Source organism: Halichoeres trimaculatus, unplaced genomic scaffold (genome assembly GCF_033239565.1).
Source record: "Halichoeres trimaculatus isolate MK-OKI-2021-1 unplaced genomic scaffold, fHalTri1.1 fHalTri1_scaffold_9, whole genome shotgun sequence".
NCBI lineage: Eukaryota > Metazoa > Chordata > Actinopteri > Labriformes > Labridae > Halichoeres > Halichoeres trimaculatus.
In genome coordinates this window covers 2,776,541-2,794,145 of record NW_027437188.1, presented here as the reverse complement: position 1 = coordinate 2,794,145, position 17,605 = coordinate 2,776,541, and the positions used below count along the sequence as shown (strand labels likewise).

General features: G+C 40.9%; 1 protein-coding gene across 1 annotated transcript; it reads right to left on the bottom strand.

Annotated features, from left to right (window-relative positions):
- Window positions 1–1,033: 1,033 nt before the first annotated feature.
- vwa7 (von Willebrand factor A domain containing 7) lies at window positions 1,034–17,196 on the bottom strand. Its single transcript, XM_074679948.1, has 17 exons — window positions 16,945–17,196; window positions 14,252–14,528; window positions 12,814–13,047; window positions 12,493–12,589; window positions 10,162–10,296; window positions 9,838–10,033; window positions 9,524–9,693; window positions 5,562–5,674; window positions 5,330–5,446; window positions 4,938–5,144; window positions 4,205–4,337; window positions 3,888–4,040; window positions 3,683–3,775; window positions 3,296–3,582; window positions 2,059–2,195; window positions 1,773–1,932; window positions 1,034–1,684 (listed from the first exon to the last, which is right to left on the bottom strand). The coding sequence occupies exons 2-17, from the start codon at window positions 14,489–14,491 to the stop codon at window positions 1,151–1,153; spliced, it is 3,006 nt and encodes a 1,001-aa protein (XP_074536049.1). The 5' UTR covers window positions 14,492–14,528; window positions 16,945–17,196; the 3' UTR covers window positions 1,034–1,150.
- Between the last annotated feature and the right edge of the window lie 409 nt (window positions 17,197–17,605).

Genomic DNA, 17,605 nt, shown 5'->3' with positions numbered 1-17,605 from the left:
CTTATCTGCTTGCGTAAACGTACAAGGCACCACTTATTTCATTTGTGCAAACTCTTTGTACCTTGAAAGTTTAATCATTAAATGAACTGGGGCCTGAACATGTCCAATTTTTTTATTTAGAGAATTAAGTCATCTGGACACCAATAGAATTGATAACATTGAAATGTGGAAAATTATTGAACTCTAGGACACCAATAGATTCTGTGGTACGTGAGAAGGTTAAGGGGTGGGCCCCGCAAGTTGGCAAGAACGCCATTGAAATTAAAACAAACACCAATGGTAGAATTAGAAAGGGGGGCGTAAGGCCGCCCCCTAAGAAAACTGTATATAAGGAGCTATTCTTTTCTATTCAGACCAGTCTAGATTCAGCTGAACCCACGCTCGCGAACTGTTCAGCTTTTTGCTGAATAAGGGATTTTTGGATGCACTTTTGACGGCTCTTTCTCTAGATTTTTGACTTTTATTGGACTTGAAGAAAAAGGGACGTCAGATGGCCTCAACCTGAATTTTTAGACACAACAAGAGCTCTACGACACGTCAATGATATGATACTTGGTCAGTGGTCATCTGCTTGGAACCATAAACACACTGTCTCTTTGTAGTCAAATACAAAGCTTAATATGATCTAATTTTGGAGTCTGTTTTATTTTGAAAGTCACTTGGTGTTTTTGGGTAGTTTCCGGTCACAACTTTCTGTTCCACTTTATCTTCCCTATGCTGAATTTATACGTTACAGCTACGTGTCCGTCAAAAATAGGATGGCTATGTATTACCTGCAACATGACAGAGCAGAACTACTGCAACAGAACAGATCCAGTGTAAATTGACGGATTAATTTGAATGGAAACCTATCTATTGCCGCAACAGAGGGGACACAGACTGCAGACATTTCTGGTGCAGTTTAGCTGTGTGAGAAAAAAGAAAAACAAGAGGACAAGAGTAAATCTTTACGTGAGGTTTGGATAATTCATTTTATTTTCTGTGTGCTTTGGATGTTAACATTCGACTTTAGAGTCAGCACTGTGACATAAACACGGAATATATAGTGCTTTAAAAAATACTCAAAAGCACAAGATGAATTTATGGTCAGTGAACTGCGTGGCCACTGGATTCCAGTGATCCACTACAAATATTAACTGTGAAACATTTCTTATTTCATTAGCCTAAGCCAGGCTAGCCACAGCAGACCCAACAGCAAAGGACTGAAGGTGTGTTTTTGTCTAGCTCTGTTGAAGTCTGTGCTCATGTCTTTGAGCTGCCTCTGTTTGGCAGATGTTAAATGGCAGCGCTTCATGTTTCCAGCTGTGTCCCAAACCAGAACCTCTGCCTGCGCAGAGCAGCAGCTGGAACTGTAGCTCACCCACAGAGGCTGAGAAGGGTCCAGGGTCCATTCAGATATGTTCAAAGGTGGGTCACCCATCTCCAGCCTGGCCTCAGGGTGATGCTGACCTCCAGTTGTTGTTTCATTGCTGTCTGCTTGTTGCTTGTTAGGGCTGCTGTTCTTTCTTGATGGAGGAACTAAGGTTAGGACCCCTTCACCCTTTTGTAACTTGAGGGCAGCAAGACCAGAGCGGCCCATGTCAGATAGCACTATAGACACACTCCAGTTAGACTGACTGCAGATGGAGGAACAGGCGGATAGTGTCTGAGCTGTGGAGCAGGATGGTGGGTAAATATCATGGTCCTACGAGAGGAAGAGGAAGATCGTCAGCGTCAAAAGAAAAAGACATAAGGACTTCTGCGTAAAATAACAGTCATCAGTTATGACTCACTGGTGGGACGGCACTCAGGTAAGCCACTGCATAGTTTGAGTCTGGAAAGTCATGAGCACGGACAGTGAGTGTGAGAGTGACAGTTGCTCCTGCCGGGGCTGTGGCAGGAGTATGGAGCTCCACCTGACCACGGAAAATCCCCTGCTCTGAAACATGGAACCTGAGAGAAAGGAACCTGATCTTACATTCTTACATGGGTAAGTAATGTCATATCTGCCACAGATTACTGTAGAGTTTTAAGAAATAACTTTGAGGCTTGATAACCCCCCCGTTCAATCTGCCATACCTGTGATGACCTTTATTTTGAAAATACCCATCGCTGTCGTGACCACTTAGACTGAAGAGACGGGCTGGGCCATGGTTCAGGATTTCAAAGTCCACCATTGTACTGTGCCCTGGTACCAGATGGGGGTGGGACAGCACCTGGGGGTATAGAAACATACACAGTACCAAATATTATCTGGTGGATTCTTCAAACAATGAATTAGCACAATGCAAAAGTTTTATGATTACACCTCATGATGAGACTAGAGCATAGACCAGCTAGTGATACATTGCTACTGGTGGGTAAATGTCATGGTCCTACGAGAGGAAGAGGAAGATCGTCATGATGAGGCTAGAGCATAGACCAGCTAGTGATACATTGCTACTAATAAAGCAGCAGAAATATTTATTTAAAAAAAAACTTAAGTGACTTTTTTCAAACAAATAAAGTTTTGTCTTTTGCTCCTGATTTCTGTATTTGTACCTTCAGTATTGTAATGATGATGGCTGTCTGTTTTTGCTTTTTAAAGGACCCCTAAGGCAGGGGTTAGACAGTGGGCCTCCCTTCAGGGCACATGAAGTCACTGGGGCGACCCCTATTTTAAAAGGAATACTACAAAAAATAATAAATGAATAATCCACTTTGTGGTTCTACCACAAAACAGTGGAATATTCATTTTGAACATTCAGGATGCATAACCAGACACACAAACGTAAGCCCACACAAATGTACTCACACACACACACACACACACACACACACACACACACACACACACACACACACACACACACACACTCACTCACTCACACACTCACACACACACACACACACACACACACACACACACACACACACACACACACACACACACACACACACAGCGGATAGAGAGTCAGGAAAAATAATGTCAAAACCACATCGCACTGGTCGTCATACTTTCTGCGCTTACTGCTGAGTTCAGCCTTTATCTTTTGCTGTTCTTTGCTTTCGTGTCTTTTTTCATGCCTCCCTGGACCTATTTGGCACCCCCCAGGGGAGGTGCACCTCACACTTTGTAAAGCACTGCAATAAGGTAGGTATTTTATGCTTACAGGCAGAACCCATGACATTACATGGACTTCTTCCAGTCCAAAATGATTGATCATTAAACAAAATGTATCGTAAACCCAGGCATGTACACAACAGACCAACCAAAGTTCAGTAATTTTCAGGTCAAATCAGTCACTCTTAGTTTAGTTTAACAGGATTGGATTACCTGTATCTGAACGTGAGAGGGCTGAATCCTCTCTGTGGACACCCGCTTCAGCGTGTTTCCTCTGCTGTCCTGGCCTTGCAGTCCAATGCTAAAGGGGACTTTGGGGACAGACTCCACCCAGCCCACCAGCTCCTCCACAGAGTGGGATGATGAAGGTGAGGAGGAGCAGTTCAGCTTCACCTGCTGAATGGTCTCCCCATCAGCCCCCAACAGCACCGCATGACTAAAAACCATCCCCCCATCTGGAACGAGGCCTGTCACAGCCAGCACCAAAAAAGCAGGGACACCTAGGAATTCAAGGAAAGAGTTGGTTTGTTGGGAAATGAGAGTCAAGAACCCAGTTATCCAATATCCTGAATGTTATTAATGTATAAAAACATCCCTTACCAGCCACTGGACTACCCTCCACTCTTGCCAGACCTGGGTGTGTCTCATTGGTCACAGTGGCAAAGTGATACAGGAAGTCCACACTGCTGTCTCCTGACAAAAAGCAGGTCTTCTGTTCATAATGATTGCAGATGCAGTCACACTGACTTCATATTCCATTCATTGTTACTGGAATTACTAAATATGACAGTTTGACCATACCTACCTATTACGCTGAATGTGAGGTTCCCATCACTTTTAGCTTGAAGTGTCCACTGGCCTGGTTCCATAGGAGAGAGCAGGATGATACGGTAGAGACCCTCAAAATGCTGCAGTTCTGCCAGAGGTCTTCTTTCCCTCAGTAAAAACTGGCTTTGGCCTGGCAGAGAGATGATGTGCTCAGTTATTTAACTAAAACAAAGTAAAGTGGCCAGACAGGGACATGTGGACTATTTCAGCAAAAAAAAAAAAAAAAAAAAAGATTCCAGAAAAGAGTTTTCATCGGCAGCAAATGCACAAACAGTTTGTGACTGCCCTGTTCACCTGATGGGTTGGTGAGGATACATTCAGTCAGAACACCAGTGATGTGCAGGGTGATGTTTTTTACTGAGCTGTCAACTCTAAAGGAATGAGAAGTCATCAGCTCATGGTCACTATTCGCATGGAGGAGGGAAACCTGGGGGTGAGAAGAGGTGTGCACACATTGTCTTTGAACAGATCAAGAGGAAAATTCTTTTTTTTTTCATACATGAAATTATCAAAAAGACAACTAAAAAGGCTTCAGCTTACAGTTTAATCTCTCTAGAACCATGTTAAATCATATTGACTGTGATTTGACTAATTAATGAAATATAAGGAAGTATAAGGACAGAGTCTAAGAACATCCAAAAGTTGCCTGTGAAGAATTAAATGTTGTCACTGCAAATCACTTAAAGAAAGCACTTTTAACATGTTATTATTATTTTTTCCTTTCACATTATTGTCAGTGTCAGATTATTTATTATATGGGGCTGATGAAGACTAGTTGTGGGGGCCCCTGTGAATTTTGGCCCAGAACCTTGAGGGACTCTGGAATCGCCTCTGTGTAATTGAGCAACTAATGGCTCTGTTTGCTGGAGGAGACCAAAAGCAGAGGGAAAAATTGAGGAAATAAACAACTTGAATTACAGCTTGTTGACAGGATATAGAAGAACTCTGTTTATGAAAGTGTATTTTAGCTTTGTATTTTCCCCTCAGAGCTGGTTTGATTTGACCCTCAGGGGATCTGATACTGTACCTTGTTGGCAGCTGTGTTATCTTCTACAACAGCGGAGACCTTGTGGATGTCAGAGTTGGTGGTGAATATGGTCAGCCCTCCTGACAGGGCTGACAGGGAATAATAAAGAGAAAAACGATCAGATGGTAGAGGTTCCCTGCCCCTTCTCCTTCTCTTCCTTCTTCTCTCTCTTAAGTAGTTTTGGTCTTCAGTGAGCAGAAAAGTAACCTGTGGGAAAACCAGCCCATAACATGACCAAAGGGTTAGGCTTAGGAAAATGTCCACCGTACTGTAAAATAAAACAATAGACAGGTGTTCATCGAGTCTGTTTTGTTCACCATCTCTGCTGTCTTTAGGCAGATAGATGTGTAACCCTAGAGAGTGTGGGAACCTTTTGTGTTTTTTTAACCTACCTTGCTTTGTTTGTCAAGTGCAAGAGCTTTCACTGCATCAAAGAGGTTGGCATCCTTAGGGGAAGCGTCGGTGAACACAAATATATCTGACAGCGGTGGACTGTGAGTGAGCGCTAACTGAAAACACAACACAGGACACACAGGTTAATGTTTCAGTTGTAAAATGGTTCCTGGTTCTCATACTGTATCTATACAGTCACATGTGATCAGAAGAAACTGTTCATAGATTTACCAGAACAGCAGACAGGCACATCTCTGGCTCATCCCCTCCTCCCAGTGCTGTAAGGTTCTCCATGTGCATCATAAACTGGTCTGGGTCATCGGTCTCCAACACTGGTCCAACCTCTTTAGACAGTACGGAGAGACGTTAACTAGAATGCAAAGGCTTGACTTCATGAGTGTGTGTGTGTGTGTGTGTGTGTGTGTGTGTGTGTGTGTGTGTGTGTGTGTGTGCATGTGTGTGTAGGCATGTATTTGTAATCAAAGTCACAAATGGTTGTTTGTAACCCTGGAGTGGTGGCATTTTTTACTTTTTGAGGTGCAACATTTCCCCCTGTACCTCAGAGAAAACCTTGCTGCTGCTCCAGTAACCTACACTGGGACATCACTGGGTCTAGCAATCTACACTGGGACATCACTGGGTCCAGTAACCTACACTGGGACATCACTGGGTCCAGTAACCTACACTGGGACATCACTGGGTCCAGTAACCTACACTGGGACGTCACTGGGTCCAGTAACCTACACTGGGACATCACTGGGTCCAGTAACCTACACTGGGACATCACTTGGTCCATTTTGGTCTCATAAGGCCAAAGAATCTTCTTCCACTAGACCATGGACTCTTCCGTGTGCTTTTTGGTAAACTCTAGTCGAGATCTAGTATGAATTTTCTTCAACAGTGGCTTTTCCATTGCCACCTCCCATAAAGCTTTGACCGGTGAGGAACCCAGGCAGCAGTTGCTATATGCACAGTCTCACCCATCTCAGCAGCTGAAGCTTGCAACTCCTTCAGGGTAGTCGTAGGGATCTTGGTTGCTTCTCTCACTAGTCCCCTACTTGCACAGTCTCTCAGTTTCTGAGGGCGGCCTGGTCTAGGCAGATTCACACAAGTGCCATATTCCTTCCATTTCTTGATAACTGTTTTCACTGAACTCTGAGGATGTTTAATGCATTGGAATATTTTTTTTATCCATCCCCTGAATTGTACTTCTCAATAACCCTTTCCCTGAGTTGCTTAGCCTCTTAGGACCTGGCGTCCACATGCGTGGACATGACGTTTTGGGTTGTATAAACATAATGCCTAATTCTACTTAACTGGGGCCTGATGTACACATACGAGGATGATTACACTGCCATCTGGTGTTGTTAGAGTACAGCACATTACCGGTAAAAGTCAGCATGGCAGAATGCACAAGACAAAGTTCGAGTGGCCACCCCTAATCTAAAAATTGTCAAGGTAAGAAGTCTAAAGAAATTTAATGGCTAAATCTTGTTTAGATAAACTTAAAAGAATTGTTAGTTTGCAATTACATGCAAATTTGTCAAGAGTTAGCAACAGTAATGATCTACTGTGCTGCTACACTTGATGTACACTTATGTGGACAACAGGACTTAGTTTTGTTAAAAATGTTCGCATGTCAGCAAAATTATTCATGTTAGCATGGTTAGTAAATCACCTTAGATCTAACTCTGGTGCAGCTAAGAAGTTGTACATTGTCCCAGTCAAATAAATAATCAACTAACTGATTGTTTTATTGAATAAATATTAAATAAGTAGATAGAAAATAAATAAATCTTCATGGACTTGTACTTGATTTTTTTATTCTTTGACACAAGTACCAGAGCTACTGGGCTTAATTGACAGAGAAAACTCAGACTTGGAACATTTGTTAGACAATGATGATGCCATCGAGGATGCTTATTATCAATCCCCACCACAGCAGCAAGGAGCAGTGAGGATGAGCAGATGATCCCCTTCACAGGAGCCTGTCCTTGTTGACAGTATCTGGCAATGAAGCGAAACCCAGTTGGCATAAAGAACTTTGTTTGTGCTACATCAGATGGTATTGTGCTGGACTTTGATGTGCACCAGGCAGCAGGTCAAAGAACTAGAGGGTCTTGGGTTAGGAACCTTGGTCATCGAATGTCTGTGTCAAACGCTGCATCGTGGCACAAAGGTGTATTGAGTTCTTCACAACCATCTAAGGTATGGAACGAATTATGAAGAAGAAGCTGTATATGGCTGGTACAGTAATGAAGAGCTGGGTTGCTGCAGCAGTGCAGAAGTTACCTAGCAACAAAAACATGAAGAAGGATGGAAGAGGTACCTCAGCCAAAGTTGCCACGGAAGATGGAAAGATGTGTATTGTGAAGTGGTATGACAACAAACCAGTACTGATGATGTCTGTTGTTCATGGTACACAGCCTGAAGATTCCTGCCAGCGATGGGACAAGAAACTGAAACAATATGTAACCATCTTGCGACCAAGCATTGTCCGTGAGTACAACTTCAAGATGGGTGGAGTTGACTTGGTTGACAGGATGATTAGTTACTCTCACATCAGCATCTGTACTAAGAGGTGGACAATGCGGATGCTAATGCACCTCACAGATCTGGCTTTAGCCAACAGCTGGCTACTCTGTCCCAAAGATCTTGCTGTTTGTGGTACACCAAAGAATAGCATCATGCAGTTCCTGGAGTTCTGCATGGAAGTGGAGAAGATCTTCTTGGCCCAGCATGACAGTCAAGAAGACAACACAGACTCTTGAGAATCGACAGACAACAAAGACCTTTCCATAGGTGGGGGAAAGTGTTCAGTGGTGGCTGTGCCACATGTCTCAGTCTGCAGGAGGGCAGATGCTCATCTTTCAGAGATGGTTAGCCTGAAGAATGCAGCCCGCTGCAGAGCAGCAGGCTGCGCTGTGAGAACTTGAGTGCAGTTTGCCCTGTGATGTTCCAGAAGTTTTAGATAGCACATCTGTATGTTTTATTACTAAATATAAAAGCAATCTGGAAAAATACTGCTGGGTTCAAGGTTTAATTAAAGTTTTGCACATTATTGCACAGTGGTGACATTAGCGTGTTTATGGAAATCCAGACCGAGTATCCACATATGTGGGCATAACATTTCTCTAAAGCTACATCATGTGTAAAGATGATGCTTTAAATTTATACTTCTTAGGTTCCAATAAGCCCAAAAAGCAAAGAGACGTCAAAAATGCATGCCAAAAAAGAGCTCGGGTCTTAAGAGGTTAGAGTGTTCTTCTGTCTTCATGGTGTAATGGTGGCCAGGATTACTGATCCACCAGTCTGGATCCTTCAGACACATGTGTTAAACATCCAAGGGGGTGAATACTTATGATAGGCACTGTATATATGTGTGTGTGTGTGTGTGTGTGTGTGTGTGTGTGTGTGTGTGTGTGTGTGTGTGTGTGTGTGTGTGTGTGTGCGCGTGTGTGTGTGTGTGTGTGTGTGTGTGTGTTTGTTTGCCTATACAAATGTATATGTTCACTCAGGTCCTTCTTGGCATCTGTGAAATGTCTATCTTTTTATCTGGTAAGTGATCCTCTTCTTTCATGTTTGTTTCTAATCATTTTTGGGTTTTGACGTCCTTGTTACAGTTTGAAGTAGTTTAAAGTTTATTGTTTAAAATCTATTTACAAATTTTTGCACATACATTAAGTGGCTGACACTTTCTTCTGTTTATTATCTTTTTTTGTCTTCAATTTATGAAGATCAAGGTGGGATGGGGGAAGGCAGGAAATGGTTTGATCACTGATGGAGGCAGGAAGGGCTTTATTTTTTTTATTTATTTATTTATTTTTTTTGTTTGTCTTATTTTGTCCTGTCCTTTCTTTGTTTTTCTATGTTTTATATTGTCTAGGCTTTGTGAAAAGGAGCATTGCATCTTGTGTGATTGTTCCTCTATTGGGTGTCTTTGGAAAAAACAAAGTCATAGCTTGGTACACTAAGTTTCGTCCTGATGACCTTTAGTTGTTTGTCTCCTACCAATCAATCAAAAGTGTAATTCATGATGCCAGTCAACATTATTTAAAAAAAACAAACCCAAAAACTATTCGAGAGATGAAATATAAAGAAATAACTATAAGAAAACACACAATAAAAATATGTTAGTGTCATGCGGAAAAGTTAAATGCATAAGTTTTTAGATTTGAGACTTAGACCATCACCTGGATCATGGAAAGGCACTAGTAGAAAGGTGCCAGGCTTTCGCTGGCCATGGGCTCGATTCTGGATGATGGAGTGGGCCTGGAGGCGAGCTGCAGTGATCTCCTCAAACATGCTTCCTGTGGTGTCCATGACAAAAACCAATGCTGGAACTTGCTCCACACTAAAAAGCCTGCCAACAGATAAAGAATTAAAAACATTTTTAATTCTCTTTAAAGCTGATGATGTTCACTGGGAAGCTGGAGGCACTTTGGGCCTGCTTCCTTCCTTTTATGGGAAATACAGCTGTGGCTTGTAAAACAGTTGTCAGACTTACCTCAGAAAGGTTTTATGACCCACAGTTTCTCTCAGGTCTCTCAGCACACTGATGGTAGCCTCCGTAGCCAGTGTGGCTGCTTGTACATGGAGGTAATGGTGAGGGGAGAAGATAGGTGAGGTGCTGTCCTTGTTGATGCCCCCTTTTGCCCCCATGAAGCGACTACTGTCCAAAATACCTCCATGACTACATTTGCCTGGAGAGAGGAAGTTTGATAGAAAACAGTCATTCAAACTTCACACCAGAAAAAAGCTCAGATCCATTGAAGTGTTTGATTTCATCATGTTGTTGTGTGGGAGGGAGCTGTTTGTGGCAGTGACACACCCTGAGGCTTCAGAGGGAAAGTGCTGAAGTAACCAGTGGTGAGCAGCTGGGAGTCTCCCTGTGGACCTGTCAGTCTTGGCAGGAGGTTATCACGACAGGTCATGCTAAAACACTCCATACAGGTAGGGGTGTCATCTGTGTCAAAGAGAGAGGGTTTAAAGTTTAATTAATTCTAAGATTATTGTAATGTTTGGTATAAAAGGTCTTTTTCTGTGTGTGATTGCTGCTGGCTTTACGACAAATTGCCTGAACCTTGAACCCTTTTATTGTTATATACAGAACACGAGAGTGGTCATGGATTTTGCTTTTTGTTTGCTGTTATCTTATGCCAACGACTTATGATGATGTTATCTCAGTGTAACAAAGATCTTTTTCTTGTGATAATTAATTATTTATTTCCTTATCTTGATGTAACAGAAAGATGTTCTGATTGCGCTGGTTAATGTATCTGTCCTGATTTCAGTCTACAAGAGCTGCAGCTGTCTGGTCCAGGTGTGCCCCAGGGAGATACAAATAGCAGATCATATCGATTTTATTTTGGTCATTTCGACTTTATTTTTGTCCTGCCCCAAATTTTTGTCTTCCATCAATGACAGATCTAATCTGCTTCTGTATATTATTAGCATGACACCTCTGTTAGAGAAGAGCTTTAGATATGTGTATCTGAGTAAATTAAAGTCATTTTACAATGTAAAAAGGCCCAGACTGAATTTTGACATAGTATTAACAGTAATTCCGTCATGGTATGACAGTTAGATGAAGTGATTTCTTTTGATGATATTTGGTACAATCCCACTGAGCAAAGAGGCGTTCAAAGGACGTCCTGTCACTGCCTGACTTTGGTCTCCTGAAGGTGCAGACTGTTCCTTCAGACAACGTCTCTTTTGACATTTACTGAACGTCCATTTATGACGTCCACAGTACCTCAATAGGGCTACCAAAAAAAAGAAAAAAATCTTTCTACATGCCGAACCTTAATCCAGCATCCTTCCAGTTCCAAAGCCAAGTCCCCATGACCTGAGTTACTTTTGCTGCTGCTGCCACTGAGGCCATTTAACATCTTGTTATTGTTCATTTTCCTTTAGCTTCATGTTATCTCTCAGCAGCAGATGGTAACTGTAAATACAGACAGCCGTTACACATTGTCACTTCAAACCTGCTGCTGAGCCAAATGAGGTTAAATTAACCTCTACAGGAAAACAAATCACCATTTTAAAATGAAAACAGCAAATAGAAACAAACAGAATATCACTTTGAATCAAAACTAATGCTTAAAATTGGGCTTCCCAAACAGACGTTGAAAGGGTGTCCTGTGAACGTCTGTTTGCACAGTGGGCTCACTCTCTCACTCCTGCTCAGACGTCCATTTAAAGTCCAAAAAGCTGACGTTCAAATGTTGAACTGGACGCTGACGTCCAAGTGGGGTCATGGTTAGATATCCAAATAGTAGACCTAAACTTAACGTTGTGTCAATATCCAGAGTTAGTCTTGAACTGACAGACAACAACAACAACAACAACAACAACAACAACAACAACAACAACAACATCCAAAATTTGTTTGTGGGTACAGGAACATCTGAGTAACTTATTAAACCTTCAGATACCCAACTGATAATTCTGTAAAAGCAACAAAAATGTCATGACTGTTGAGCCTGGTTGTACACTTTAGAAAAGTGGTTTAACTTTTATATTGATAAAACATGTTCATTGTTTGTTTATTTATTAATTGGTCAGTTGAGTTAATAAATGATAAAAATCGATCTGTCAACTTTTATAGCACAGTGTGGACCTGGGCATTAAATTTCAAATCACTTCAATTGTTAAATTGTTCTCCATGTTTTTCTATAAACTGGCCAGATGCTTTCCATTTATCATCCACATTGTATGTAGTGTGTCGTGATTATTTGCTTGACTCACGTTTCTAGGCGTGAATAAACCACACATCACCTCCCTGGTGACATGCATATTTAGCTTTGTACAAGCTGTCTCTCTGCATACAAATGAGAGACCTCTCCTTCAGTCAGCTTAGTCTTAAGTCCACCTGCCCTGCCCGTATGTCTGCATTTTAGTCCAAATTCTGTCCGACAGAAAAAAATATCACAAAAGCAACAGAGTATCAAGTGTAGTAAAGGCCTACATAAATGGGATGAACTTCCTGTACAGGCTGCACCCACTTACTGTCGTGTCAACCCTCACTACTGTGACCTCTGCTCTAGGCATTGTAGTACCCAAGAACAGACTGGGGATTCAGATCATTATGACTACCATTCCATGGCTACCCATGATTTAAGAATGTTGGTTGTTGTTCAGATGTGATGATAGTTGATACCTTTTGCCACAGGGATGGCTGACTCCTCTGGCTGCATCAGGTGAAGGTAGATGGAATGCTGACCCATCTCAACCCAGTTACTGTGGCTGTAGAAGTCCTGACATCAAAGCAAATTAAAAGCAAAGCATTCATTTGGTGTTTGTCAGGTCATTATAGTAACTAATGCCCCTACAACAGAGCTACAACCAAAACCCTCTTCCTCCACTGCACCACTATGATTTCAATCATTTGTCAAAAGATGTGTTTCATATCTCTACTTCCCTAAAGCAATGCATCTATTCTATTATTTAGCAGTTTGCATCTGTTTAAAGTGCCATGTACCTGAAGAGAGTGAAAAAGTTGGCCCAAGCTGTGGCGGGCACTCTGGTACTCTTTGGACCATACTGAGAGCAGGGTCTGAGCCCAGAACTTTCGCAACATCAGGATAGAACTGTTCACTCGCTCTGAATCAAAGTGGTACACTGGGTCAGCTCTGGTGGAGCTCAGAAAGTCCATAGCTGCATTGGATTTTACCACCTCTCCAACAGCTCTCCAGAAGCTACGGCCCAGTCTGGTCTGTAAGGGGTACAGGTTGATCTGGATCACCACAGGAAATCAATGTACTTCTATGGACTGAGATTTGTGCCACTAGAAAACTAGAATTGAATTTGAAAAGAATTACTCTTTGTCTTGGAAGAAGACTATGCACTAGCCACTCTAACACTCTAAACTGACAAAGAATTTTATATATATTTTTTATTTACAGGTAGTTTGCACAAATACCCCCCCCCCAAAAAAATATATATATATATATATATATATATATATATATATATATATATATATATATATATATATATATATATATATATATATATATATATAATAAAAATAAATAAATAAATAAATGAATAAATAACAGGAATAACCCTGCTCAATTGTCTCCTATGGCCCTCTATATGTGTGTTAGTGTCTGTGTCTGCCTCAACCCCCCTGCCTGTATGTTGATGTTTCGGTTGGATCAGGATGTTTCTGGGCAGAGTAAGTGTGGTTACATCAGCCAATCACAGCCCACCTAGTGCACAAGTGATTTGCATGTTGAGTGGTCAGTGGAAGCAGCTAATCAGAGCAGCTGCGATAGAAGAAGTAGCAGGGAGGAAGAAAAACAACCAAAGTGAAACAAAACGCCTAACAAATAACACTTTTTCCTTGATGAGGATGAAGCTTGGCTCATTTTTCACCCACTTTCAGTAACTTGGAGAGCAGCACAGGATGAAGAGCAGCACTAGTCGACTTTCTGCTCACTAGGTATGTGTCAAATAACCCTATGATTAGCTTGTGCCAACATGCCAAGTCAGGGACACAGCTCTCAAGTCTCTCCCATGTAGAAACATGATGCTACAGGTGGTTGCTGGGCTAGTGAGTATGTTCGCGCAGTCACGGTCAGAGGCAGTGGGTGTGTGCTACCACTGAGCCAAGGAGAAGGAGCACAGTTTGAATGTTGTGTTTACTAACAAGTAATGAAAATTCCTGCAGACCCTACCTTTAAGAAATAAAAAGAATTGAATTTTCAAACAGGTAAAACAAAAAATTGGAAGCAAATAAATCCAATTTCAAACATTTAATTTACCTTCAGATCATCCTTCTTGGATTCAATATCACAATTTGAATCCAGTTTCTAGTTGCACAAATCTCAGCCCATAGTTTGATCTTATGAATAAGTCGGTCACAGAATGTCTTTCTCTACATCTTATATTTCATGCTTCAGAAGTCAACTCACCTGCCCCTCTGCCTGGTTATCCTGATTTTTGTCCATCAAAGTCTCTATGGTGACATTGAGAATGGCCTGCTCAGTGATGTACTGGTGTGTTTTTGAATCCCAGGACAAAGTTAATACTCGAGACCAGAAGTTGGGGAGGAAGCCAGTGCATGGTAAAACTAGTAGGAAAAGGTAGGTGAGAAAAAAACAATGCATCTTTCTCCCAGTACCTGCCCAAACTCCTTCTTTCCCCAGTGTCATTGTGTCCAGGAGATATAATTTGTGGTACACATCCCACCTGTGATTAAAAAAAAGGAGAACGCTTGACACATTTATTCATCAAGCAGACAGAAAGGAAACATTGTCACTTTTAATTTTGTTACACCTCAAAAATAGAATGTAATGTTATTTTAAATGCTGTTCTTCACCACAGTTGGCTCTAGAAGATGAATATATATATATATATATATATATATATATATATATATATATATATATATATATATATATATATATATATATATATATATATATATATATATATATATATATATATATATATATATATATATATATAGTCACTTGTTTTTCCTCATTTTAAACTCAGCCATTTTTTAGACTCCAGCACCTTTTATAACTGTCTCTTACTGTCTTCCTTTTCTGTACAGTTGATGTAGCCTGTGAATTCGAAACTTTTTGTAAAAAAAAAAAAGAAAAAACTGCAAAAGGCACCATAAAACTACAGAGTTCTGTGACAGTTATTGATATGTGCTTTTACTAATACCATCTGTAACATCACCATTACCAGAAAGCAAAAAGTGACTAAATCCACATTATTACAGTTTACAATTTCATTTAGCAGACGCTTTTGTACAAAGCGACGTACAACACAAGCAAGAATTTAAATACAAGGAAAACCTAGTTAGTGCAACAACAGTGCTGTTATTCAGCTGCAGGTGCTGCCATTAAGTGCAAGTTTATTTATTTATTTATTTATTTGATTTTATTATTATTATTTTTTTATTTGATTTTATTTTTTATTTGATTTTATTTATTTATTTATTTATTTATTTATCTATTTATTTATTTTTTTTGGGGGGGGGGGTACAATAATCAACAAGCTAACTGCATGCAATGCTGCAACAGTATACCTCAATCTTCAAAAAATTCAGTAATAGTGCTAAAAAATCACAAGAGCTGAGTCTTAGACCTACTGAATCATTCTACCCCTGAGGGCAAACAGGAGAGGGGTCAGCTTAAGTGCACAAGTGTTCCCTGAACAGAGAAGTCTTCAGACTTCTCTTAAAGTAGAAAGGGTCTCTGTGGATCATATAGAGTTAGGTAATTCATTCCACCATTTGGGCACAACAGAGGAGAAGAGTCTGGCTAGTGATTTGGAGCCACACTGGTCTGGGAGCACCAGGCCTCTTTCACAAGCAGAGCGAAGGGGGCGAGAGGGAGTGTATGCCTGGATAAGGGACCTCAGGTAGGCAGGAGCCATTCTTGTTAATGTTTTGTAAACCAGGAGAAGAGCTTTGAATTTGATTCCAGCTGCTACTGGAAGCCAGTGAAGAGAGATTAACAGCTGGGTGACGTGTGCTGTTTTGGGCTGGTTAAAGACCAGGCGTGCTGCTGCAGTAGTCGATGCGTGATGTCACAAGGGCCTGTACCAGAAGCTGCGTGGCCTGTTATGTCAGGTAGGGTCTGATTCTTCTGATGTTATAGAGGGCATATCAACAAGACCGTGAAATTGAGGCCACATGTAGCTTAAAGGTCAGCTGGTCATCAATCATGACACCCAGATTTCTGGCAGAGTTCGTGGGCACAAATTGATTGGAATCAAGCAGGACATTGATCTGTGGCTGAACCGAGGGACGAGTAGGAAGTACAATGAGCTCAGTTGTCAGGCTGAAGATTGAGATTAAAACTGATGTGGGTTATTAAAAGAGGCATTAAAGTGCTGGTTATGATCAACATGGAGATTACTTTGGATTTTCAATCAGTTCTGACACTGAACCAACATTAATTAAACCATGATATGATCAACACTGAAAGAATGTAGAATTAAATCAACATTGATTCAACCAGATATATGCATTCCATTGAACACTGAAACAATGTTATTAAAAATTAGAAATAACATAAAGTTAACTAATTGGGATTAAGAATTTTATACATTAAAAACAGACAGTGACAGCTGTGCTATGTGCAGCACAGACAACTGGTCATGCCATGAGAACAGCGTTATTAGAAACAAAGCTGTTGTTAAGAAAATCTTTATAGTTGCCTAAAGACTTTGTTACAATAGTAGATTTTGTCACCTAAAAGTGTTTTCTGCTCGCCAGCCTCTGTTTGTTATGAACTGTCAGGTGGCGGAGGGGCAAAGCCTATAAACCTATAAACTTTAGCTCTCAGCCAGCCTATAATTTCTCATCAGGTTCTACCATTCTTACTTCAGTTTACTTTCAGTAGCTTTCTTATATGCAAAAAAATAGCATATGTTTATCTTATTTTCTCACACTTCCTTCTTTGTGACAGTAATAATGTCAGTTTTTTTTTTTCTTTAAAGATAAATTCGTTATAATGAGCGATTCACTGTAGCAACAAGTTTTCTGGAATGAGAGTTAGAATTTTGCCAGTTAACACTCACTGCTTCAAAGCTGTGGTTGTAATGTCATTTCTTTAAGGAATAATACAAAAATAAAAGTTCTTACCTCCTTGTGTAGCAAGGATATCTCAGTCCAGTAGGTTCAAGGAAACACCATGACTGTAAGTTCTTCCAGGCACATGGGCTTTCTTCATAACCTGTCAGCAGGGTAGACTGGGCCCATTATCACGACTTACCCACCAGAGAAAAAAATTATTTATTTAGTTATTATGTCTTCTCTTTTGGCTGTCCTTGGGTTCTTGTCTCAGCTCCTTGGTAAAAAGTAACACTTGAGATTTGAATGCAGAGGTGCTGAGCTTCAGAGTCTGGTTAATACTGTGTGCTTCGAAGTGTGTTTGTAAGAGATGAGGCGCACCATGAGGCCCAAGACTTGTCATGGCGCCCCTCCCTTCAGCCTATTGCACCTCCTTAGCCGCCATTATAGCATGGTGCATTAGTTCATCACAATAGGCTGCATATATTACCAGCCAGGGTCTTCAAATCAGGCCTTTGCCAACCCCCTGCCCCTCCACCCATCACTTTTTCTTTTCCTTACAAGACCCCCCCCTCCCCCAAAAAAAAAAAAAAAAAAAAGGGAGAGAGAAAAAAAACATTGCTGTTCAGAGCTGCAAATTCTTTGGCTCATAGTAACCATTATGTTTGGATGTTTAATGGATGAACAGAATGCCATCGGTTGCTTGTTAACACAAAGAACGGCTTTGAACTTA

Bases quoted from the DNA above. Each gene is read 5' to 3' on its own strand.
- vwa7 (XM_074679948.1), bottom strand. From the start codon at position 14,491: ATGACACTGGGGAAAGAAGGAGTTTGGGCAGGTACTGGGAGAAAGATG. The intron at 4,338-4,937 runs GTACAGTATCAG...TCTCACCCCCAG, and splicing joins ATAACACAGCTGCCAACAAG to GTTTCCCTCCTCCATGCGAA. The intron at 4,041-4,204 runs GTGAACAGGGCA...TCTCTCTGCCAG, and splicing joins TATCCTCACCAACCCATCAG to GCCAAAGCCAGTTTTTACTG.